Source organism: Sander lucioperca, chromosome 18 (genome assembly GCF_008315115.2).
Source record: "Sander lucioperca isolate FBNREF2018 chromosome 18, SLUC_FBN_1.2, whole genome shotgun sequence".
NCBI lineage: Eukaryota > Metazoa > Chordata > Actinopteri > Perciformes > Percidae > Sander > Sander lucioperca.
The window spans coordinates 13965027-13992325 of NC_050190.1; the positions used below are offsets into that span (position 1 = coordinate 13965027).

Genomic DNA, 27299 nt, shown 5'->3' on the forward strand with positions numbered 1-27299 from the left:
TTTGTCATGTCACAACAAAGAAATTATCCTTCCTGTCCGTATGCTTTATATATACACTCAGTTTCATGTCCAGGACTCTTTTTAAGGTCTACTTCATCTCCTTGGACTCTCCCTGCATCTGTCTGTGCGACTATGATTTATGAGAGTGGGTCAGGATTCTGGGAAAAAACCCTGGCACTCCATGAAGATAGATGCTTCCCCTCTGTCAGAAGGACAAAAGAGCTCATTCTCCACATTGCAACATCTTCTCAGCTCCTCAAAAAACTCTGTTCTTGGTCTTTAAGATGATTTGATTTAAACCAGAGAATTCAAAACTCTTCGTGTTGTTGTGGTTTTGTATTGTCTTAATAGTGTCTTCATTGCCAGGAATTCCCCACGTAGATCTCATAACTTGGTGATGAAGCAAGCTAAGTGTGTGTTGAACATGTTTGTGCAGGATGTTAGCTGATAGCTTGCAAACTGCAGTATGTATATACAGCTTTTATCCCTTGGCTGATGATGCTTCCACTTACACTATCCAAAATTTGAAACTATAAACTATCCACTATAATGTGTAAACTGTGGGTCTCTCCTTCTCCAGTGTCTCTCCACCCATCCTTGGTGAACGTACACATTCAGCACCCTCCAGATGCCGAAGTCCATATCCACCAAGTAGCTCGGGTTCAGCCTGGGCAGAGACCGGCCACCACAGATGGGGTTCACTCTGTCCAGCAGCGCTCCCAGCCTGGCAATGGACATGAACCCACTAATGAGCATAGCAGCAGGCACCCCCACACCAATGGGAATGGGAATGGCCACGTCCAACCGCACAACCGTCAGAACGGACATGTTGGAAGATGCTTTCAGGAAACAGTCGATGGACAGGTATTGTGTTAAGTCATTAAACCACACTATGTACACTGTCATCACGAGCTGATGTGAGCCACCTGGTGTATCCTAGCCCATCATAGGAGTTGACACCAGTGACTGAAAGTGTTGTTTTACCACAGGTACCATTCCGTTCTCATCCCATCACCTACTCTGATTACTGCTGTCTCAAACAGGAAGTGGGCCCGTGGCTATCATTTACATCATATCCAGAATTTATGAGATCTGACCACACTGGTCATCTCATGTTCCACCAGTTCCCCGTTATAGGCATTTTATGAGTTAGGATGTGTTCAGAGGAGAAAGGTTAACCTTACAAATCAGCCCATGTGGTTATCTTTGTAACTCAAATGACTTTCATGGTGTGTATGGTACCGTGCATAAAGTATGGCATGCACCGCAGATTTTCTGTACTTTGCATGGTCAGGATAATGTACGTATGTCACAACAGACATGCATGAAAGGGGGAAAAAAAGATGTTAGGAAAGGGAAGTGCTTAAGTGACAGTGCGTGAGTTTGGCTAATCTGAGGCTTAATACAGCATATGTTTTCTTGGCTGTGATAAGCCGTTATGGATGACTCTCGCAACAACACGATCTGCAGTAAAGTTGTTTTTGCCAGCATTATTCCTTGAACAAGTTTGTTTGTGCTGATTTGCAGCTCCTATTTTCTCTACTCTGGTTTCATAGCGAGCTTGAAATTAAAGCCTCCAGTCACAATGTTTTTTTTCAGAACCCCAATAGAACTGCCCCAGAGACGGAGCGTACAAAAGCTTTAGGCGGTAGTTTTCCCTCTTCTACTGCCAGTATGCCAGTTTGGTGTTCTCCAGAAGAATGTCCTCTCTGTTGCCTCAATCTCTATTGGCCAAAATTCCAATAAGGTCTGATAGGAATCTCTCTTCACAATTAGCCAAGTGCCATAATAAGGCATGCCAGGAGGTGCATAGTTGTTCTTGAGACTCAGCGCTTATGTCCTCCTCCAACTAACTAGTTTCAGATGTGTCTGGTTCACTCTGTCCTTGCAGATAGGTGTACACGCACATTCTGACACGAACACACTTACAAATTCTGCCCTTGCCAATACACACACACACACACACACACACACACACACACACACACACTTGAACACAAACAAGCATGCATGCACAAACATGTAACACTCATTCTCAGAACTCGTTTCTGAGATTTAATGCAGATGTGTGTTGTTGTAGTGTGGCAAGCCTCTGCCAGGCCTAACCAAACAGGATGATTGCTGTGGAAGCGTGGGCACCTCCTGGGGTCTAAACAAGTGCCAAAAGTGTCCAACCAAACCAGGTAAGCCTTCCTGACTAAAGCCATCAGATCTGAGCAATTTTTGTTCCGCTCTGTTCCATTACACACTTAAATTTAATCTATTTCTAATCTAGTCTAATTCTGTTGGTATTATTTTCTGTTGTGCCTTTGGTATGTTGATCTCTTGGTATTCTTGTACTATTATTCACATTGGTTCAAAACAACAAGACACAGCCGGGCTCTACTTTCATAGTGCTGTATATTTAGGCGTTTAGTCAGTGATGCAGCAGCAGTTGTTTATGCTTGGTGGACTTTTACAGCATTTATCACAGGCCTCAATGATACTGATGACTGATGAGTATTAGCACATAGCAGCCTTCACTAGAATCCTAAACTTCTCTGAGGCGATTGTGTGACATTGCCATGCACCCAGTTGTAAAAATGAAGCTGTTTTCTCTTCCATAAAACCAAAACTAGGAAGCAAATGAAAACACATTTAGCATGGAGATGAGAGCCTGGCAGGAGTGCCACCCAACCTGCGGGCAGATCGAGCCAACGTGGCCTTGAGGAAATGAACAGCCGCAGTTCAGCTGCTTCTCAACCAGAGCTGCGGTAGGTTCGAGAAACAGCAGCAGGGTGGTTGCACGCCGGCAGGCTGGGTGGGTGGTGACACTCTTTACTGTAGATGGAGACTCGGCCTGACAGCTCTGCGTGTTATTTGGAGGGCATGCTTATTTGGTGGCACATGGCGACATTTCCCGGCACTTATACATACATTCATATTACGGCCATGCCCCTCAGATGTCAGTTGGCTGTCAAAGTCCCCGTACCCTGTTTAATGTTTGACCAGACCCTAATCAGAAGCAGACATTATCCCTCTCTGTCTCCTCCATCTATCATAGACGATGAGCCATTCTTTTCTCTCCCTCTCTCTATCTCCCTCGGCATGCCAGAAGTCCCCGGCACGAACTCCTTTGGCTCCCAGATGTTTTCCTCTGCTCCCTCCTTTGAAGTTTGGGGGAGAAACGTAGTGAATACCCCATTTGTTCATTTTTGTGGTTGTTTTTCGGGGCAGCATACTGTAAGCCTGGGGTCCCAGGACACACACAGGCAGGGAAGGAAGAATAGAGAGAATAAAAGAGATGAAAAATTAAGTCAAAATGAAGTCATGTAGTATGTTTTAATAAGAGAAATGCTTTGAATTCCTCTTGAGTGTTATTGTTCTCAGTTTAAACACTTGGCTAGATGTTTCAGCTGCATTTATCTCTTACTGGCCAAGATGTATGCTTTCTTACATGTTTGACAGGATTGATATATAACCTGAAGACAACAGCCCCTGAAAAACGACCTTTTATTTCACAGTGAATTGGTCAGTTGTCGGCTTGCAGTGTGGGGAAAAGTCATACAGCTTTATAAGAGTCTCCTGTGTCTGTTGTTAAGTATGTGATAATGATCTCATGAAAGCCTAGTTTGTATTTAGGGGTGTAACGCTACCATTGGTCAGTTTATAGCAGGTTACAAAATGCAAAATTGACTGAGAGGAAGCATTGCTACTTCATTTTCTTTATTACATTTATGTATATAATGCCAACATGACCACACTATGATGGCGACAGTTCTGTTTTAGTAAGTCTTTGCCACCTTTATTTACTTCAGATATCATCCTGCCTCCACATCAATGTCACTATGTTTGCATCAGCCTCACTCGATATAGGGAAAGGTACAGTATCAACTGATAATCAGCACAATGCTTTATACAAATATAGTCTCATGATGTATTGCTGTGGTTGCAGTCTGGTTGTGTCTCTTTGTGAAGTCTGTGAATGTATATACATTTCAACACACAGCTGACGACATTATATAGCTGGTTATTCAGTGTGCCGATGTGCTGCAATAGCAGCAATCGGCACAATGACTATTATCCCCATACTTATTCCGCCACATTTTTGTCCCGCTACTTGTCACGGAGCGTTGCCAACACATGCACACAAAATACATCAAAACGTGTGTAATGAACGGGAATGGTGTGCTATGAGTTTTCTAAGATATTTGCTGCGAGGTTTTCACGAAATCGGCAATAAAAACGGCGCGGAATTTCCCATAAACTTTAATGGGAAATCTTCGGGAAATTGCTTAACATAGCTCAAAACAACCTCCTGGTATTTCTTGTATGATTTAATACAAGAGGCAGTGCGGCAGTTGGACATGGCTTCACTTGGAAGCTCACTGTGCCTTAAATAATGCCACTCCGAGTCTGTACATTTTATCCAAAACACACTAATGTAAAAATGTCAGAAGGGCTTTTTTTCAAAGTCTCAAAGAAGGTTGAATATTTAAAAAATTATTAATGTGATTTGAAAGTTTAATACTACCCTGAATGTATGAAAGATGTGGAACATTTTAAAGTTTGAATAGTTTCTTGAAAATTCTGAATAACCAAACACAAACTCCTCCTCCTATCATGGAGACTCTTTACTTTGGGCCGTGTCAAACAGCAGATTTACTCTTAGCCAGTGTTATTCGGATGTGCACCAAGTAGTAGGCACACTGTCAACATTTCATGCGGAATTTTCTATTTATTTATTATTATACACTAAGTCACTAATGTCACTGTTGTGGCAATAAGGGTATGTAATGTGTGTGTATGTGAAGCAGGGCTGACGTTATGGAGGCATGATTGCCAGTACATCCCATCTCAGTGGGAGCTGAAGCCTTCAGGAGCCAGAGCCTTTAAAAGTCACATACTGAGTATTCGTGGGTCATAATGAGATCCAGATCAACCAGAGGAGGCTGTAGTCAGCTCCATCCCTCTGTTTCTGATGATAAGGTGGCGTGAAAAAAAAACTAATTCAATCTAGGGTTGTCATTTCTGAAGGAGAATCTGATGTCCTGTAGAGGGGAGTCAAGTGAGAATGGAAATTTGTTTTCACAGGTCCCATGATGAGCACCGAGATAACAGAAACTGAGAGGAAGTTTATATTTGAAAAGCAAAGAGCCAGGATATAGTTGTTTGAGCAACTCTTGGGATATATTTCATTTCAGTAAAGTAAATTGAGGTTCTGAAGGACATTTGCTGTGGCCCGAGTCTGACCCATCCTGTAGCGTTGGCATGACTCTGTATAATTGTGCTGGCAGCCCCTCCCTCACTGTGAGTTTTACAGCTAATGGAATTCCACAAGCCGTTTGTCTTACCATCTGTCATTGCTGGGCAGCTTCCCTCTCCGTGACTATACCTGTCTGCGAGGCTGGGAGGCTTCCCAGGGAGCCAGATCAGACGTCCCCAGGCCTTAAAGTAACCAACACACCCACAGGAGCCTTGGCTTCTTCTAACTCATGCTGTCACTGCCTGAGCGCCATCCCACCCCCCTCCTTTCTGTGTCTCTCTGTGTATCTTTGTAATGGGGACACTATTCTTCATGAGATTTAGATCAATAGTCAGATGAGGCAAAGAAGGAGGGGGCCCACAGGGCTCAACAGATCTTCCCACAGGAACTCATTTCCCCCAAATCTCCCATCTATCATCCAGACATTGAATCAGACATCCATTGAGGGGCCAAAGCCTGTGCTTATTACTTTTTATTAGCGCTGATCAAACATGAATACTTGTTAATGACCAACAAAAACCAGAGATGCAGAGACTTTGCCCTTTAGAAATAGCCAGAGAACAGATGCGCTGGAACAGCTCCACAGCAGCTTCTTATGGTGATTAGATGTAGACACATAGTCACATATCTTTGACAGCATTTGATTCATTGATGTTGACTTAGTGTTATCCCTTCACAACTAGAATGATGGAATCTATTAGCTGGGCAGCAGTGTGGCTAATCAGTGCGGAGCAGACCTAACCACTACAAGACATAACTCCCAGTCGGAGGCAGATGGAATGAAATTTGTGTTGCGTTTCTTAATTGGATACAAGCTAAGTTAAGCACATTTTTATTGGGAATGCACCGTGGCATGCCTTCTTTTGGAACTAGCTTAGGTGGTTAATATTCCACAGTGACTTGGAGATCATAGAGGAATGTGGGTCTGTTTTAAATGTGTGTTTGATGCGGGTTCCATTGCTATCAGAAGCTTGTAGAAGGGCGTTAAGCAAAATTGTCAAACTACAAACAGAGCATTGAGCACAACAGCATGTAAAATGCATACTTTCGTGAATAGGAACAATGAAAAATATGTTTTGAGTACAGATTTAATGTTGCAGAAAAAAACCTTTTTGTTGCTTCACATGTGCCGTGGGATGGTAATAGCAATATGATACAGATACCCAGTTAGTGATTGAGCAAATATCTTGAAGCTTGTGCTTGTGTCTACTGTATGTCTGTATCAGCAGGAGGATGTTGATATTGGTCCCATGTGTCCTAAGTGATTAGCCTCTGCTTTACTGGCAGGGGCACATTATTTACAGGGCATGTGATATGGACCGTGCCAGAATGGCAAATGTGGCGCGTGCCAAGGAGACATTCTGAAACATTTTGAAAGCAAATTACTTCCCTTTAAGCTGCTTGCTCCAATCAAGCATTGGATCAGAGGCCAAGAAGAGATGGCTTTGCCATCTTAGAGACTCAAAAGACCTGAAACCCTCTGTGGTGATTAAAGAGCTCTGTTTGCTCCTGGTTTTCTTTCAGCAGAACCAGTTTGTCCCGTGGCGGCATGTCAAAAAGTAAATTGCTGTAAGGGTCCTGAGGAGGACTTGGCTTTGGTGTTGGTTGGTTTCCTATAGAGTGGCCCCCAAAGGAAGACTGTCTCCTGTTCCCGTCCTGTGGATGGCATCAATCCCTCTTCCATTCTCTGTTTCCTACCCATTCTCATGTTTTCCAGTCAAATAAGGGGAGAAGCCCAACACTGAGGTTGCCTCCCAGGCAGGCAGGTCCCTGGGGAAGCTGGCGAAGGGCTCTGAGCCCTGTGATTGATGGAGCAGACCTCTCAATTGTCTTAGAAGAACAGCCTCTGGCCCAGGTGGTCTACAGAGTGATTTTACCAAATTAGCAACTAAAGATTTCTGTGCAGCTGAGGAACCCATCTGACTATAAACTCTCTCCGTTCTCAGCCTCCTGCCTCCTTCTCTCTTTACTTTCTCTCATTTAGCATAAGCTGTCCTTTCATTTGAATACCCTCAGCAGGGCCCTGCATAGAGCAAAGTTAACTTTCATGTTTGATAGAGGGATTTATTCAGATCCAACTTAGGACAGCACCATCTATCAAGAAGCTCCAAGGAATTTGAATTACACTTTCAGGTCAGAGAATTTAAGCAAATATTAATGAACGGTTGCCAGTGGAATGCACAACACCATTCAGTGGAGACGGACAATAAATTAGTAAGGGGTGACAAAGTCTTTTGTTGAAAAGGGCTACATGGATACACAACAATTGGAAGCTTCTGTCTGTACCCTCAGTGGATACAGACCAGTCTGGGTCTACAGTCTTTGTAACCAAGGGTGACACTAATGATGCGCAGCTTAAGCTCACTCTTGCAAGCCACTGCCTGTGTAACTCCAACAAATGACTGTAGAAACAAGCATGAGAACGGACACGTAATTAAATCCTCTCAGAATACCGTAATTCTTAGCCTTTTTAAACAATAATTAAAATTACATGGCCAAGTTGTCACTGAATTTTAGTCCTAGGGCTTATCATCCTTTATTGAGGTAAATGCTCAGAAGACATGGTTCTGATTTGCTGGTACAGTAGCCCAGGATTCAGACACAACTACAGTGATTTATCAAACCTTGCTCAACATTACAAAAATAATTGATTAATCCAACAGCCAATACTCTTTGTATCTTAAAATAAATGCATCCTACAAAAAGCAGCCAGTATTTACTGTACATAGTAGGGCTGTTGTCAACCTCTGTATGCTGAGTTTCAGCAGCTGGTTTTTAAACCTTACTGCAAACACATTGCCCCAAAGGAACAATAAAGATCTACTGAACTGAACTCTGATAACAAACATTTTTAGATCCAAGACGCAAATGAGGAAATGTTAAGTACAATCAGCCAAATGATATCCTTTATGATATCAGTGTGCAAATAAAGTTTTACAAACATTAATTGTAAATATGTTTGGTATATGTGGAAACATGCCAACTTTACATCACTACTTAATGTCTGTGTGGTACTTCTTACATAATTAGGTCTTAAAGCTGCTCAAGACTTTTACAACATCTCAAGCCGTTTTAAGACAAGCAGAGTTTTGAAATGAGCTGTCTCTCATATTCATGTTGAAGTTGTTACTGACTGCAGAGGTCCTCATCTCCCTGCTAATAAGCTTTATTGAGACACCCAAAACTCCCCCACTGAGCTTCCCTTGGCATGTGCGCCCTGCTGTCACTCAGGCCAGACTTTCCCTGATCCCATCGCTGCAGGAGGGCGTGCCCACCGCCCTACCACAACAGCTCATTACTCAGAAACTTTGAAAGGGGGATTAGGAGGGTGTGGAGGAAGATGAGAAGGTGGGCAGACAGAAACAGGGCCGTCGCTTTGACACAGTGCCCCCCTTTTCTCGTTGCCCCCTTCATGTTGACCCACTTCTGCTTTGTCAACCCTCAGGTACATTGACCCTGCCTGGTCCATTGGGTCACAGCAGGACCAAAACATAACTCAGCTTCCAGGACCGTGTTCCCAAAGTCTCCATGTGGCACACATTCCAGTCACTCCTGGGAAAATGACACAAACTCATGACTGATTGCTGCGTTGTGTATTGATGGTAGATGTTTTCAGGATTGCTGTGTTGGAAATTCTGTACGTATTGAAATCCTTTTTTCTGGCCACTGGGTCTGGAACCCCAACCCATATGGTGCCTAATTCTTTCCAGTTACCAAACTCGAAAATGAATGTCTGAGCTTCTAAAACAAATAGCAGAGTAAGGGAAGTTTTGTGATCTTTAGTCAAAATAGACTTGACCCTCCCTTTGTCAGCAATACATTTTTCTATGACCCTCCAAAATGATTGGGAAAAAAGGCATGACCCTCCCCAATAATGTATTGATGCCTTCTGTACTGATTAGCGCTTGGCAAAGATGTACAAATAACCACTTTTTTTATACAACCATGACATACACGACTTAACCTCTGCTTTCTCATCTTACACATCACACTCCACTGTTATGGTGGCCATTTCAGTAGATTTACTCACTAACATTGTTGTAGAAACACAATAAGCATGGAAACTAAATGCACACTTCCTGCATTACTGCATTACTTCAAATACTAAGTTACTCCTCTAGTAAACTAGTATTCACATGAAATAAAACAATAAAACTTAGAGACCATTCAACAAAGCACACTGGGTATTAACCCATATTAACAGCTGGCCCGCCCAATCATAAATTCAAAGTTGAAACACTAGAGAACTTTTCCCGCTACGGTCCCCCTACAGGTTGTCTAATTGGAACTACAACTGGAAACTTTATACATTGTTCGTTTGCTATTTCATTACTAAATTCACTTCCGATTTATGTTTTCCGCCGTGGGTGCTCACGGGCGCATGCCCTTTAAAAAAAAAGTAGTCAAAAAATGTTTGCATTTCAGAACCTTAGGAAATGGACAGCAGCCAACACGAACACACACACCTATTAACTGGATAATAAAGCTGTAAAGTAGGACAACTCAGGACAGCGCCACTTCTCACAAATACAGATAGGATTGGAGATGAGAAGTTTAACTGACACGTAACCGCGATCACACGCTCCACTTAGCAACAACTGCAATGTTTAATTTTGAATGAATGTAGCCTACTGGCAGTCAGCTTCATTATATTCCATCTTCATGTCAGTGATGATACTTTGGCAACAGGTGGCACAGTTAGCTATAGGTTGCATTCTCAAAGAAAGCAACTCCAAACTCGTGTTGCTGTCATGTTGCGATTTTTGCAAGGGGGTAAGCGAGCGTCTGGCAAGCGTAGCTCCTATGGCGCCATTTTGATGCTAACAAGCACTCACCCGCCATTAGCATTCCATTGACTGCCATTCATTTTGACGTCACTTTGACAGAGAATAACTTTACATCTGAAGCGTTTAAAGACTTTATTTGTCCATTTTTTATTTCTAAAGAAACACGACAATATATAAAAGGCTCCATTACCTTGTACCTCATGTTATGGCTGCGTAGCAGACGTTTTTGTAAAAATAGACTAACGATTGTGTCATAACCACGCGACTTACTGTCGCATAGTAGAGGAATTACCGTATAGTACAGGAGAAGCTCGCAGGCACTTTCGACTTACATTAGCTGTTTAAGTTTAATTACTAATGTTAACTAGCATTTTAGTTAGCAATAATTAGCCTGTGCCTATGTTATCTCCTTACATATACCTACGCTCTCCGTCTCTGCAAGATTCGGAATGATTGAGATTTCTCTTGGCACAGCTACCAGAAGACTTACAATTTTCAGACAGGTTGCTCACGTCAGATCTGCTCAGTTGGAGGCTGTGCAATAACGCTCAGCCCTCACCAGAAAAGTGCTTCTAATATACTTCACTGGTCTCCATCCAGAGCAACGGGATCTGTTGGTCCTTTTCTTTAACTTTTTGGGGATTGCTGTTTTCATGAATACAAAAGTTGGGTGACCCTCCCCCCTAGACTAAAAAATGTTGGGTGACCTTCCCCTCAACAAAGAATAAAAAGACATGACTCTCCCCTATTTTCCTCCGGTGGTCCATTCCATGAATACCGAACAGTCCCTAACACAGATTCATTGTATATGTTTGCTGGTCTGGTGGCGTAGGTGGCTGATGTGATCTTGTCTGGTCCTGCTGCTTGCCTGCAGTCAGGCATCCAGATAGCAGTTTACATCTGCCCGGAGCTCCCTTTCAGTCGTACATATTAACACACTGGTTTTCTGGAGCTTTGGTCACAAACACAGAGCAACTTTTCTCCCTTTCCAGCACACTCTGCCAAGGGACAAGATGTGTTGTCTTTGCTGACATGGCTGTAACTGTAGTTTCTTGCATGTGTCACCTCTGTTTTCAACCTTTCGTCACTGTGGCAGCAAGTTCAAAGTAGTGCTGTACTTTGGTAAAATATTTTTTTTTTCTGGCCGTGGTGTAAACCAAACCCAAAGATTGTCATCACTGTCATTTGTTCCTGTTTTCTGTGAGTGGGAAATGTTGAATGCCATGATTTCTCTCCAAGTTTACTCTCACTGGATGATGATGCAGTTAAAAATGAATGTGAAATTGTATTCCACCATTATATATATATATATATATATATATATATATATATATATATATATATATATATTTTAAAACATCAAGTTTCATATTGAAGTTCATGAATTTGAAAAGCCAGCTTTAGCTGAGACATAAACCTTGTTGTACATATGCCACCAAATAGCTTTTTGAAATCTTGGCAGAAACAACTTTTTTCCAGTGCGTTTATGTGCTAAACGGAAACATGGCTATCATGATCAGGAAGCAATACTGTAAAAAAAAAGAAAAAAAAAAAGTTCTACCATCATTGCTTTAAGCTGTCTGATTTGTGACTGTAATCTGAATAGACTAACAGTGAGAAACAATTCCGTCATGCTAATAAGCATGTCGTTATTCTTAGAGCTTTCTTCACCAAAACACACATTTTTCCCTCCAAAATCAGAGGTTGGATCATCTCCTTTCAACACGATATGAAGCAAAATTCTTCATCTTAGTTTATGTCATGGAAAGATCTGCTGTCAATAATCCCCCCTGTCTCTGTTTAGAAACATATAGAACCTCATACACAGCCGCTCTCTCTCTGTCAAACACATAGACACAAACTCAAATACAAACAGAGAATTTGTCTTTGCCATGTGATAGTCACATTGACCTCTCTGTACATTTAATGGAGCATGGTGGGGCTTGACTGTGTTCCGAATGAGTAATGACATAATGTTTTCAGACCTCTGTCACTATGGCCAAACTGGGTTATTTACTGCAGCATGTCTGTGAACCTCTATGTACACACATGAAGCACACACCATATGATTTTTATTGCCTTGGCAAAACAAGCAAAAAGAAGTTTTGATCCAATCACCTTCCTGTGAGCCGTACATCAATCGTCCTTCCTAGTGTGTGCACAGTTAGTCTCTTGTTTAAGTAGATTTGCACTGTGGTTGATGATAAAGGTCAGGGCTGTCACGTAGGCTTCCTCAACATATTTATGATGTAAGCACTTCCTTCATCTGTCCCTAGGGGTTGAGGAAAGTTATAGGTAATATGATTATAAATGACGTTGAGTGTTATCCTTACATTCTGCTGGATGGCAGTGCTGTCTTGTAAATGCAGTTGATGGGGATCCATTTCCATACACATACTCTGGAGTCCCACGAGGCCCAGCTGTGGGTCCCCTCATTTTTCCTCTTGCCAAGATGCTCACATCTGTAAGTTATATGGTCCCCCCTAAAGCCCAGCTCCTCATCTCCCTCTGCGATGAATGCAATGCTTTGTGACAGAGAGGCTTGGCACTGTAAGATAAATTTTGCTCTTCTAAAGCTTTGCTTTCTCTTTCTGTTTTCAGCATATGCAGTAATTGCAAATGGACAAGTGGAATGTTCCAAAGGTTTTAAACGGATGAATCTCACACACTGTCAAGGTAAGCTATAAAATATGTTGAATAATGTGTATGTAATTTTCTGAACGTTATCATCTGATTTACCCCACTGCATATTTTAATAGGTTGTTTAATAGGCTGCTTATTTATTACCCATAACAAAAACATAGGTTATATTAAATATAATGGCATGAATGTGATAAAAACGTACTGACCATATGTTTCCATACTTACATGGACCCCCTGGGGACCTCTATAAAAGTATTCCTTGCTGTATGTCTGGCCCCTATGGGAACCAGGTCAAGGTTACAATTAGCATTGGTCCAGGGTCAGAGTTCAGCAGCCAATAAGCACCTGGAGCTGCTGTTTTAATTGGTCTTTGGGGTTCTGAGTGGAGAATGGTACGACTGGCTGCGATTATGGTAAATGGGGTACTCTGAGTACTTGGAAGGGAGCTTTAGTTGCAGACCTGTTTAGCTCCCTATTATTTATGCCAACAGAAGAAAAGCTGTATAACTGCCAGCTCACCCAGCCATCTGTACTGTATGTTAAAACAAATAGTTCCTGAGCATACACTGTGTTTTCCTTTATCGCAGCATCCTCAAGGTGTCTAGTTGTTAGCTGGCTGGTTGTTCACGAAGCCACAAAACCACCCACATTGTCAACTCTGTAGACAATCTTCCACTAGAGAATTCAGACTATTTATGTTTGTTACTGCTGTTAGTGTACAGCACCAGAATCAGTCGACATGAACAAATAAACCTTGGCTGAAAGACACGGGAATACGAGACACTTTCAATAACAAAATGCAGCTTTTCTGACAGTCCACTTGAGCTTGTGTCAGTGACTTGATTAATGGTGTCATAATCCAAAGGCCAGTGCTTACTGAAGTCTATGGAGAGCAACAACATAACGGTCCAATGCACAGCTTTGACTCCATCTATAACAGGTCTCACCCACTGGTTCAACAAGTTCAACATGTTTTCTGATCCTCACAGGACACAACTATTGGCCCATTGATGTTTTCAGGTAATGATTGAGATGGAAAACATATTTTAATAAAACACAAAGACCTGTGAACAAGGACACACTTCTTTTCCAATAGTGTGTCAACTAGCCAAAACATGGAAATTTATCTTTGTATTATTCATGCCTTTTTGTGATTGTTTCAAGATTTCCTCCATTTCAGTTGCTCATTTCTTGAGTTCCAAGAAAGCAAAGCTGACAGTTACCCACAATATTTACTGAAGTGTGTTAAAGTCTCTGTCCCGTTCAGCTGCTGCTCCATTCTCAAAAAAATATTAATAATATCAGGTCTCGCAGCAACTGCCGAAGAGGCAAAAATCTGCTTTTTCTGGGATTTTGTCATTATTATCAGGATGGTGTCCATCTTGCCAAACTGGGGCTCCTCGTCCTCGTCCTCGAGAAGTTTGCAGTATATATTATTGGAACAGAGCAGAGCTTGTCTCATATTCGGAAATAGGCATGATTTACTGCTTGCGGTCCTCTGACCCTTCAATGACGCCTACGATATGATAAGATGCCCCATCATACCACACTCTGCTCTCTGACTTCAGAGATGATTCCTTATCTTCAGAACTGCTTCCCAGAACTTAGGTCAGCTGAATTGGTCATTTGTAACTGTGCTTGTTAGATGAAAGGCACACATACTGTAGATGCGTGTGCAGTCTCTGTTGTGCGTGGTAAACCAGGTCATATTACTCATACACCACTTCAAAGAAGTGATGATGGAAGTCTTACATAACTCTTTTGACATTTTGGATCAACTTAATAAAATAAGAGCTACTAAGAATTTTTATACACTGACGTTTGACATTTATCATATTGAATACTGCCTGGGGTAATCAGGTTGAGACCTCGATATATTAGGTTGTACAGCAGGAATTTGCCTGCTTTGGCTGTATTTTGAGAATGTGCATTCTCTCTATTCACAGTTTCTGAATGGATGCATGTATGGCCCCATAAGTTATGTCTGGTTTGAGACTTCCAAAGTAGTCATATAGTACTCCCTTTAGCCATAACAGCCAATTCATAGCAAGTGAGAATGCTGACAATTTCCTTTTACTGTGTCCATAAATAATTATTCCGGTGTTTATGTGAGTATTGTTTTTTCCATAAGTTAAGAGTGGCCAAGGTCAAGTAAGGTCGCAGCAGACTGGCTGACACTTGTATGCAGAGTTTGGAAACTTCTTAGATGTATTGCAATCATCAATATATGTATCATTAGACAATAAAAACAACCATGATAAAAGCTGCTGATGGACACATACAAGGAGTATTTGTCAATGAGAGCAACCAAGCATAGATTCAAAATACATGTTGAGATTAGTGCTGGTCATGACAAGTTGTCATGGAAGTCAGTTTCAATCCCAATCAACCCACCAGCAGACTGTAACAATAGCACTAATCTGGGACTCAACCGAACCATGGATTAAAGACCCCATGTGATGAAGGCTGAGCCCAACGCTGACCTGAACTCTGACCAGATAGCATGCTGCTTAAACTAAACTCCCACAGTACCTGTATAAGAATATTGTTGCTCCTACCTCTGTAGAGCATGTATATCAGCACAGGCAGGCGTGACATCTGTGGTGCTTCATTATCTTCACAGTATGTGCCATATCCCGCTCATCCAAACAGGTCGCTTTTGCTAACAGAGGCTTGTTTACATTGTCATAACATAGAGGCTGGAGACTTTGGCATTATAAGGCCAGCTTCAGCTTTAGAAGCAGTTTCTCCTAAGAGAGATAGAAAGATGCAAAGAGAAATGGAAAAACAAAGGGCAACAGAGATAGAAAAGAAGAAAGAACAAACAACAAAAAGAACATTGTGGCATTCGTTGGATTTGCTTCAATCCACCGAATTGATCAGCCTCAATCCCTTGTAAACTAACTTTTTCCAGCAGGAAGCAAAACAACAAAACAAGAGCAGATTAATTAGAAATGGGAAAATCTGTGGTGGCAGGCTGTCAGGTTCCAGTCGTCAAAGCAATGGGAAAAGACCTAATCATGTACTCTTTGTTTAACACGGTAGAACAACAAACTTTGCCTGGTCCTTGTGTGATTGCATGACTAAGCGCCTGAAATATGTCCCCCTGTGCTCCTGGCTGGCACATTAACTGTCTTGCTTGCCTCCATTTGGCTTAGTGACTCAGGAACTGTTGGAGCAATAAGCAAACTCCACTAGCCACTGTCTCACTCCAGCACATGGTTCAGGCCAGACAGGGGGAAAAACCTCTTTAAGACTTTCACTCATTGACGTAAGCAAAGGATGCTGTGACCTTATTGGACACTGTCAAGGAAAGATGCTGAGGAAGATGGTAATCTAAAACATGTTTCTGTTTCCTCTGTGTGACGGTCCAGATTTCAAAGTTAAGGTTACCTCAGCCTTGAGAGTTTATTATATCTTTCGGTCAGAAGGATACATGATTGAGTATATTCTGCTTTACAGTGGTCAAATGTATTATATATGTTTCCTTCATGTCATCACTCCTTGCTTTCACACAATTGTGAAACCTGAAAGTTTCCATATTTCATCACCTCCCAGCAGCTGTTTCTTTTTTTACGGCATGATCTATTGCAATGTTTTGTCACCTTTCAAGTTTTAAATTATTTCTAAAACCTTACATGATCTCTGCTGGTCTGCAAGTATGAGTACTCTGTATACTCAATGTGAAATGCAATACACCAAATCTGATATCGAACTTGTACCTATTTTGTTGAGGGGTTTATTGTGAGTTCCAAAAAAAGTTCTTGTCAGAGGAAAAACATGTTTCATGATGTTTCCATAATGAGAATTGAGTCCATGACTTACGTATTGCATATTTCACAGACATCAATGAGTGCCTGTTGCCTGGGCTCTGTAAGAACGCTGAATGTCTCAACACCAAAGGAAGCTACAGGTGCACGTGTAAACCAGGCTTCATGTTAGACGCTGACAGAAGCCACTGTGTCTGTAAGTATCAACACATCATTTAGGCTGTGGCCACTGTGGCCATTCTCTCATGTATTGCATTTGAATAAGATGGATGTATCGACTTCACTCCCCAGCGGACAAGGCTGTGTCTGACCAGAGGGCATTCTGCTACCGATCTGTGTCAGCAAGTACATGCTCTCTGCCGCTTGCTCAACACATCACCAAGCAGATCTGCTGCTGCAGCCGAGTGGGCAAGGCCTGGGGCCCTTTGTGTGATCGCTGTCCTTTGCCGGGATCAGGTACAGCCACCAAAAGTTACTCTGCTGCTGCTTCATGTGTCTCAAATTCTCCTTTACAACTCATACACTGTTTAAACCCAAGACTTATCTCCTTGTCCATCTGCAAGCTAAACCTTCCATTTCTGGTTTTACTGTACTTGCTGAAAAACGATTCGCTGGGTTAAATACTTTTGCAGATATGAAATGTCACATGTAATCTTATGCAAGGGCTAGCAATGGTAGTGAAAGCCCAGGCAATGAATATTTACCACTCCGTCACCATTCTGCTCTTTGCCAGGCTTGTAAAGCAGTTCAAAATAACCAAATGTGTTTGGAGTGGAAAAGGACCAAAAACATAACAGTTTTCATATTTTGGAGGCTGCATAATAGTGGAAGTCAGTCTTGTGTTATCACTCCAACCCTCAGAGAGAAACCCCACTAATAGGCCGGCAAAGCTTCACAGCAGAAATAAACAGCTTGGCCAAGTGAAACATGGGAAGTAGTTGTCATCTTTCTTTCTTTTTTCAATACCGATCTAATCTTCAAAGTCTCTGATAGAAACAGGCTGGTTTTATGGAGTGTCTGTACTGGCCAGTGATTCATGGGGATTGTCATAGATCAGATATCACACAGACCTCCATGGTGCTGCTCAGCCAGCACTGACACAGTACACAGACACAGCCTCTGATTATTTTGAACGCTGGCTTTTGTATGGCCTGACAAGCTGTTTGAGCCATGATCTGAACCAAGCAGCCAGGCTCATTACTTGTGACTTGGTAACAGGAGCTGGTTTACTATCATTCCATATTTACTGCAGTTCCTCTGATGTGGCTCCTGATCATATATAGCCCCATTTCCCTCCACTTTAAATTCATCATTCAGTAGCCTATCATATCCACGTTTCCTGCATTTACAGCAACCACATATCTGTCATTACTCATATCTCTATTCCAGACTCTTTTGGCCTAGAGTTGCTGGTTTTTAGGTCAGGTAGGGGACACAGTGCTTCTCACTTGTAATGGATTCACCATTGCTGAGGTTTGTTGGGCTCTGACACAAAGAGGTTCAGTCTCCCTCCTTTTATCTAGCCAGCCAATCCTCCATTAGCCTCTCACTCACACGCCTCTACACTAAAGAGTTCAAAGGTCGGTCAGAATTACATGATCCTCTACTTCCCCCACTGGCATGGCTGTGCCTGTTTGAGTGGGCAGATACCCCCCAATCTTTCTAAATCCCCTTGCTAGTAGGCCTCTGTGACAGCTGTCATTGGTCTGCCAGCTAGCTAGGTCTACAGCAATAGCCAAAATCCTACCCCCTTGTTCACAGCACACAGTAAAGCACAGCAAGCTCTACATAACAGTATTACACGGATGGCTTGTGGTATTGCTATGAATATCAAACAGAAATATGAGCCACAATTACACTCTGGCTCATTGTTTGCTGCTATGTGTTTCCTGCCCCACAGACCATTTTAAGGAGATCTGCCCAGCTGGTCACGGATACACCTACTCACGCTCTGATGTGCAGATTTCTCTCAGACAGCTGGAGGAAGATGATCTGCAGAGCACAGGAGTCTCATGGGAGGAGCAGAGCCCCACTTTCCCTCAGCCTCCATCCATCCAGCCCTGGCTGCTGCTGCCTAGCAGGCCACAATACCCCAGCTATCCACAGACGCCACAAGTACCCCAATACCCTGAGTATCCTGAGACACCACAAGGACCCAGGTACCCTCTGACTCCACAGCAGCCTCTCCATCCCTCGCACCCAGCCAGAGAGACACCTGAACATTCAGAAGGTGAGAATAAAATGTTTGGTACATTAAATGTCTGCCAAGTTGACTTTAAGGTTGGTAAATTTTTACTCTGAATGGTAAAGAGATGAATAGTTGCTGCTGCTGAATGTTCTGTACATATGATGCACTTAGGCCTTGGAGTTATCCAAACATGGTATTTACTTTTACCACAACCCATGGCATAAACAAGGCAGAGCAGCTGAGTAATACACAATATGATTTTTTCTCTACGGGATGCAAATTTATTTGCGTTTGGTGAGAATTCAAACATCAACAGGATGTTTTGATCTCCATAAATAAATGAATGCTTGATCCAACTTGCTTGATCGAAAATATTTGGAGTAGTACTCATGTCCCCCATCCATCAAAGTGAAACCCCTTTGAGCATCACAGCAATGCACACAGGTAATCCACGCTGGCCATACATCTAAATCCTCAGGCTTTATTGTTAATGTATCTTCCTGATTTAATGCTCGTGAGATACTTTATTGGCAGAGCTACCACATTTTGATTTATAGGAGACAATTCTGTAAATATTTAGGGATTTTTGTCTTTATTATCAGAGATATCCATTTCCTTGTCTCTCTTTGCATTTTCCCTTTGGCCTGTAGTCTGCACTACTTTTCTGATACAACTTTCTCTGTCTGGCTTAGAGGATGTGCCATAAGCTTTGTTTTATTAGAAAGAAAGACCTCCAAAGCTCTAAGTCAAGTGCCAAAGCAGACCATGGGCTGTTGTGTATGTTGTGTGTACTCAGTAATGGTACTTAATACGTTACGTTAGTGCGAACATAATGTCAACTTTTTGCTACTGATAAACCTTTCCTCTTCTTTCTGTCTCGTGGCAGATGTGGAAATTCTGAGCCTGGTAAGTTATATCACCGCGTAAACCTCTTGGCACATACTTTTGAAATGTTTATCTTAGAGCGATATGCTCTAGCTATCTCAGCTGGAGGGTTTGTTATGATTATGTAACTTATTCAGACCACATTTTGGTAGAAACACACAGCTAATTAGCGCAGAATATGACAACAAAGACACACTGTATGAACACGAATATGGTGATCAAATGTAACCAACATCTTTGACATGCAATATTTGCTTGTTTTCTAGCCAGCTGTTGTGACTGACTCACCACTGAAATATCCAGGTATTTGTCTCTTGGCTTTACTTATACAGATTATACAACACTACTTGTTCAACCTTAACAAGTGCCTCAACTCTGTTTAATGCCACTTGTGGTTTGATTTATCATCTCAAAGCTCAATGGCCAATAGTAGTTTCAGTCAGGCACACACACGTGATGTGTTTTCTATAAATTGCTCACTCCTGCACAGCAGTGGCAGTCTCAATCCTGCTCTGCCCTCAAGCCAGCGAAAACATTGACATTAAAGTCTGAAGGTTGACTACATTCAATGAGTCTACTTGATTTCTTTTGGTCGTTGTACTGTTTTTAGCCTGGAGAAAAGAGTAGGTCATTTTTTTATAGCTGCCCAGTGAGTGACAGCTGAGGCAGTAGTGGTTGGGAAAACAAGCCGTGTCTCGTTTAGCTTGTAGAGAATGAGAATTTACTATGTGTCACAGTGTTAGCGGTTCACTATGTTCGCACTCACCCAGTCTCGATCCCTCTTCACAGAGACTTCTCCAGACTCCTCCATCATCAGGCCAGATTCAAAGGACACAAACCACACAGACTCAGCCACAGGTAAATCATACTTTCGAAAATAAAACACTCTCTTGAAACACTGGATCTAAAATCATCAGTGCCTAATTGGCAGGTGGGTATGGAGCTGTAGGACGATCATGCTCTGAGTCAACTGCTGGCAGACAGCAGCACATCTCATAAGACATTTTTTCAGGCTTACCCAGAGTTAAGCCGAGGAGAGCTTGTATTATGCTTTTATTTGACCCCTTTTCTCAGAGCCAATTTGGCTTGAAGATGCCGTGCTGCACAGAGGGTGAGAGGGCGAGAAACCAAGACCGTGTGTGCCTCTTGGAAGGGGAAGCTATCCTGAGCTGACAGCGACCAGATTTATGAAAAATGGAAGACGGGTGGATGACGGGGTTAAAGTGTGTTTGGGTGACAGAGAGAGTGAGCGTCAGGGTGATAGGGAGGAGAATTTACAGTAATCCTATGGAGAAAGACATACTGTAGTAGGGTTTTCCCTCCTTAACCAGACACAAGGGCCCAGTTCACGGTCTGTTTTACCACAGTCCATTTGGACAGAAAAATACAAGAACAACACTAACTTCAGGCTCTACTGTGCATGACCTGCTTCTCGCCGAACCCCTATTGTAAGAGCTCTATACCACCTGTTAGAACACTACAGTGCTGTAAAACCTGTCCTCTCATCCAAGACCTCACCTATAAAACAGCAAGTCGGGTTCCCATGGAAAACAACATGTGTTAGTGGAATCCAGGTTTTTTTTTTTTTTTACTTTTTACAGTGTCTGTAATGTTACATAACCCTTAGGCCAAAATATTGTTGTCTGCCTTCTGAGTAATGACTGTGCACATCTCTGTGGCTTTTTTTGAGGTATTGACAAGTGTGCCACCACCCCCTCCATATGTGGCCGTGGGAAATGCATTCCTGTACAGACCGGCTACACCTGCCACTGTGAGCCAGGATTCAAGCTCAGTGCACTGCAGACCAACTGCATTGGTAAGCAACAATGGGAGAGAGAGGGAGATAGAGGGAGATAGACACGGGTAATGGTGGAACACTCAAAGAGAAGGAGGGGCACACAAACACACACATGCTGACACCAGAGGCCCCAGCAGCTCTGTCTATCATCGTCTCTGCGCAAGCAAGTCCTTAACACCAAACATTACACGGCACAGAAGCCTTGAGAAATGAAGCGAGCCAAAATGAAAGGAATCCGTTTGTTTATGTTGACCTGTTCCGTGATGCCTGACAACAGCGTAAAGGCCATCCAAAGAGCTGCCACAGAGCTTTGATCCCTTACCTCACAGTGAAGGCCTTGGCCGCAGACTCTGCTCTACTCGGCTGGGCTCAGGCCCATCACTGAGGAATTCCTGCGCAGTAGAGGAGCTACAAAGTCAGGCCTTGGAAAGTGTCTCTGCTGGTGAAATGGAACTGCAATGTAATGTCGCATTTGATCTCTTGTTTTCACCTTCTCTGTCTTTACTTTTTTTTTCTCTGTCTCCCATACAGATGTGAATGAGTGTGACGAGGACCCATGTGAAGGGAAGGGCCGCTGTATGAACAACTATGGCTCCTATACCTGTCAATGCCACAGTGGCTACAGCCAGGTGATCACCCAGAACAGGAAGTTCTGTCAAGGTGAGATGCAGCCCAAATGACAGCAGGAGACATAATGTTTCCAATGGATGAAAGACACTGTTAGCTTTCGACTCTCTGTTAGAGCACCGCAAGTTCTTGTCTGTCAGCGCTGTTCATTTAAAAAGCATCATGCCCTAATTAATGCTGTGGAACACAATAGTCACTTTCTTTTCCGTTCTCCTTGGTTTTTATTTAAACTGGCAGACATTAATGAGTGCAGCATGCCCAACAAGTGTCAGAACGGTGAATGCGTCAACACAGAGGGATCTTACACCTGTGAATGCAACAGTGGCTTCGCCAAGTCTTGGAGAGGCCAATGCGAAGGTGACGTGCATGCACAAGCGCATACGCACACATAAAGTTCACACAACGGCACAATGCTAGCCAGGCCTATTTGTTTGCTGCCATGAGTTTATGTGTAGCCCGGTAACTTTAGGTTACTTAACATAACCCCGGTTCTTTGATAACAGAGTGAGGTGTTTCACTATGGGAATCGCCTCGGCATGACCAACTATGGAAGCTCCAATGACACCACGTCTGTCTATGACAGACAGGTCGAACTGTGCTAGGGCCACGCCCCCTCATATAATCACAGTTGACCAGCTCCTTACAAATCATTCCAGATAGGTTTCTTTCCGGGTCTCTGCAAGGAGGGACGTGTTGGTGAAACACCTCACTCTGATATGCAGCCAGCAGTGTCATTGCATTTAGAGAGCACACTGACTGTGCTGCATATCTGTACATCCTCTGAAACATGGAAACGGTGAGGCGCTCCATTTTGTTGAGCAGAGAAATGCTGTGGGAGGCTGAGAGAGAGCGGCGGTTTGGGTGGAGGTGATGAGCCACTCCACCACTGGGGGTTCGGCCAGCCCCAGTGCCCTCATCTAGTGGATCTCAAGCTTAGAGTAACCCTTGGTTGGGAGCTTACTGTTAAACGGGCTGGACCAGTACCGGCTCATTTCCTTCATACAGGCAGGCACTGCCGGCAGAAGCTGTTTCTCAGGTGGCCGGGCTGGTGGGAGCCTCCTGCCGTCGTACAGGTCTCTCTCTGCCCCCCGGGGAATACTTATTTTCCTAACAATCAAGTATCAAAAACTGAGGAGGAAACGCCGTTGGATGCTGTGCTCCTCTCCTACTCTTTCTTCAATGCCTAACAAACTATCTCTTTATCTCCCTGACCCTGTCTTTCTGCTTGAGCAGCACTGGTTGAAGCCTGAAAAAATTGAACAAATTAATAACATAACTAATTACACTGGTCGGACTGTTCAGCTCTGTTTCAGACTGATACCTCCGGTTCAGGCTGGTCCTCATCCTCAACACTTGCCTTTTTCAGTTGCGGAAAATACTTTTCAATACTCATCTGGATTGAAGCAGCAAACATTCAGTGTAAGAGTAAAAAAATTACATGATATTATTTATAATAAGTTTATTTGATTCACAGCTGCTACATATAGTGTTTTGACCTCGACAACCCAACTGCATTTTACCGCAAACTTGCGACTAGTTAACTTTCTAAAGCAGGTGCAATCACTTGTTTGCTAAGAGTCGGGTCGGGACTCCAACATTAACACACTGACAACATTGTATTCAGAATATAAACTATTTTGTATAGGACTTTTTAATGTGTGATTGTGTAAAGGTGTTCACGAGATACCAATCTTTCGTGAACTTAAGAATTTCGCCAGCCGTCTTCTCTCGTTTTGATGGAGACAGACTCTGTGCACGGAGGGGAGGGGCTGTGTGTATTTGTGCATGAGAGATGCGTGAGCGACAGAGAGACAGAGGAGAGCAGGGAAAGGAAATGCAGCTGAATGAATACGCTGCGTGTTTTAAATAGCGTTTAAAAAAAAATAATATTAATAATGAAACGCAATATGTGGCGGCCGGTGTTGATTGTATGGCGCACCGCCAGAAATTAATCTATGTGTGGGAAACACTGCCAAACCCAGGGAGGCTCGCCATAACGTGTTAGCCAGAGGGTAAAAGAGTTACACAGTTAAGCAACCAATAAGCAAATACCGACTATCCGACAGAAGAGCAGTTCGCCTTGACGTGGACACTGCTTTCAAACTGTGTAACCACAAGGTAAAAACTTCTTGCGAAGTACTTACTCAGCAAATCCAGACTGGGTTCGGGAACTGCGTTCGACGACGTAGTCCTCAGCGGTCCGTCTGTGAACTGTTTAGCAGATAACCAACCAAGCTAGCCTAGAAGCGCTGAGGGAGCTTAGTATAGTTTCTTCACGGGAAGAAAGCGAGAATGATTTGTAAGGAGCTGGTCGACTGTGATTATATGAGGGGGCGTGGCCCTAGCACAGTTCGACCTGTCTGTCACGGACAGAAGTGGTGTCATTGGAGCTTCCATAGTTGGTCACGCCGAGGCGATTCCCATAGTGAAACACCGAACGAAGTTAGAAAAAGAACAAAGCACATGTATTTTCCTCTAATCAAAGCCAGGAAGAAAACTATGTACAGTTTGTGACAGAGGGATTGTGTGTTTGTATATATTAGCATTTGTGACATACCACCCTCTTTTTTCCATGTATGTGCACATTGTTTTAGTAACAACTAATTAAAATGATTATTTTCATGTCTCACCTTCTCCCTGAGCAGATGTAGATGAGTGCAGAGATCCCAGCTCCTGTCCCAACGGTGTCTGCGTCAATAGTCCCGGCTCCTTCCAGTGCCAGACCTGCGGCCTGGGGTTCAGGCCTGTCAATGAAAGATGTGTGGGTAAGAAAATCCCACACCCCATCTTAGCAGCAGCACCACCACTACCCAAACTCCTACGGGCGTTTTCGACCGCTGCATGGAAAGAAGCTGGGTTTCACTCTTACACTGTTAAAGCTTCCTGTATTAGGTAACATTTACGTAGACAAATGCTGCTGCTCCTAGTTGGCTTCACCAAAAATAACCGAAGTGTCATGGCAACAGGCCGTGCCATTAATGACTTGCTGACAGCTTATGATACAGTACAGTTCACCAAATTGCACACGCTGAATTAGTTTCACTGAATTGTGGCTTTTTGCTCAAAGGGACACTCTGACTGCTGATGTGCATGAAAATTATATAAAATAAGACTTTACATTGGATTATTTTAAGTGAACTGTGGACTACTAGTGGGCCCACATGACAACCCAAAACCACAGTGATGATGGCTATATTGTGTGGGCCTCTCTCTCCATTCAGTTTTTCCACGTACGATATATTAATTCCTCCACCCAGCAGCCTCTGCATATCCCCAATATTGTTTAAACACATTCACTGTGTTATTGCTGATCTTTTGATATCACTGGCCCTTGTAAAAAGATTGTTTAAAATACTTCAAATTGGGAGAGTCCAAATATTTTCTCTTGGCCACAGCCTTGAACAAACAGCGTATTATTGTTGGAGAGCTCTGGCCACTGTACTGTTGGGCCCAGCGGAGGCTTTATTACCGCTGCTGGGCTAGGTGAGAGGACCGAGCAGTCACAGGAGATGTATGAGAAGGTTAAAGGGTCAATTCCCCACTGCGAAGAGGTCCTGACACGCAAACAAATTCTCTCACTCACCCATAGTTTTGTCTGTGGTCTGCTGTAAAACTCAGACTGTGGATTATTAGATTTCAATACACAAATGCCCAACAAATTACATTTGGTGTGTGTTGTGTTTAAGCTAGCACGCTAGCAGCTCCCAACCTGAGAGTGGCCCTGTTACATAAGAGCCTGACTGGTGTTACTTACCACATCCCCTCTCTATGACCTTGCACCCCTCTAATTTGTTTGGAAACCTAAGCTCCTGGAGTGAGTATTCCAGAAATCTGAAAAGCTGAAAGACAGAATGAGGATGGAAAATATGGAAATTAACTTTAGTGGTAATTTGGAGTTCTTTGTAATCGATTTCTCAGCGAGTCTGACGACTGATGCCCTCATGTAAACTCTCATGATTCCCTTGCCTCCAAAGAAAACACTAACTTAAGCTACTTTCTGTTTGCGAGTCCACTAATGTTATTCATTCCGCGTTTAAATCAGTGGTGTATAAATAGCAACAGAGAGGAAACCTTTAAATGAGGGATAACATTGGAGGTAAATATTTTTACTCCGAACATCCACCCAGGCAGTGCTAACAGGCCCACAGTATACGTCTGGTGCTGTGAGAGTCACATAAAACAGGCAATATGAGTGCCGGGTTTACAGTATTTGCTTCAGTCAATTGACGGTAGCACAGTGGTTTGGGCTCAATTGGCCGAATCGTGGATAAGCCTAATTGCTGGTATGATAGAGAAAACAGCTCCATTCCCCTGTCAGGGCTTATCGCAGAGGCCTGAGAGATGCCGGATGATTGCAGAAACAAAGCATTGGGCCATACTGACAGACATCTGGCAGTGCCCACTGCTAGGCAAACAAAACCCAGTCTGTGACTCTCTCGCAGTGTTTTCACTGTGTGGCTCTCTGTTTCAGCATCTCTATCACATCCTCTCTCCACCTCCTTTGCAGACAAATACTTTTCCTTCCTCTCCCCCTTTTCTCTTCCTCTTTTCTCTTACACTCACATAATCTGAGTTTCTCTCCCCACAACATCACCTAATCTGAAAAATTGCCATTGTTAACACTTGATAAATGCCACTATAAAACATTATTTCAGCATGAGGTTTTCCACAAATATAATTCCTGGGTTAACTGTTCTGAGTCCCAAAGTGGAAAAGACAGCTCCTGCTGCAAATAGTAAAAGGCCTTCATGAGTAAGGTTTGGGCACTGATGTAATTTAATGACTGCTGTTTTACAGTCATTTTGCACGTTAATTATGCTGTAACTGTTTCCCCTTTACCGATACTCCCCTTATTTTTTTATAACGTCTTTGTTTTTATTTTTTGTATCTTATTGTTGTTGGCCCAATTTTCCCTTATATTTTTTGTCATGTTAAACGGTCAGTATACCCAAATTACAAAAATAACACATTTTCTTATTTCGTGGTATTTAGCCATGCACATAGTAATTTATAGATAAGTAGACATTTTACTTTGGGTTTCTGCTCTTCACCTATACAATGGAGTGAAATGGAATTTTGTTTTTGGATTTTACAATATTAAGAATTTCACACAGCAATATTTCTTTTGCTGTAAAGATTTAATTGGAACTACTTTCTACCACAGAATTAGTCTCTAAGAAAACTGCTTACAACCATTTGTCTCGATTATGCAGAGTACCTGGGACATACTGGAAAAAATATGTTGCTGTTGAATGCTTTAAGTGTCATTTTTCAATGCTGTGAGCACCACAACTGAAATCTCATTTATTTTCGGCAGGTAGGTAGATTAAGGGGTACTTTTTACTTTTTAACACCC

At 42.8% G+C, this 27299-nt stretch overlaps 1 protein-coding gene across 2 annotated transcripts in view; it reads left to right on the top strand.

Annotated features, from left to right (window-relative positions):
• Positions 1-27299, top strand: part of LOC116035540 (latent-transforming growth factor beta-binding protein 2) — an 86725-nt gene that overhangs the window by 37082 nt on the left and 22344 nt on the right. For both annotated transcript variants that reach the window (XM_031278661.2, XM_031278660.2), the window contains exons 7-19: positions 581-864; positions 2081-2183; positions 12634-12708; positions 16519-16641; positions 16737-16901; positions 18346-18675; positions 19520-19539; positions 19785-19821; positions 20308-20376; positions 21209-21334; positions 21848-21976; positions 22181-22300; positions 24589-24708. In XM_031278661.2, coding sequence (XP_031134521.1) covers positions 581-864; positions 2081-2183; positions 12634-12708; positions 16519-16641; positions 16737-16901; positions 18346-18675; positions 19520-19539; positions 19785-19821; positions 20308-20376; positions 21209-21334; positions 21848-21976; positions 22181-22300; positions 24589-24708 — 1701 coding nt within the window. The remainder of the gene's footprint in view (positions 1-580; positions 865-2080; positions 2184-12633; positions 12709-16518; positions 16642-16736; positions 16902-18345; positions 18676-19519; positions 19540-19784; positions 19822-20307; positions 20377-21208; positions 21335-21847; positions 21977-22180; positions 22301-24588; positions 24709-27299) is intronic.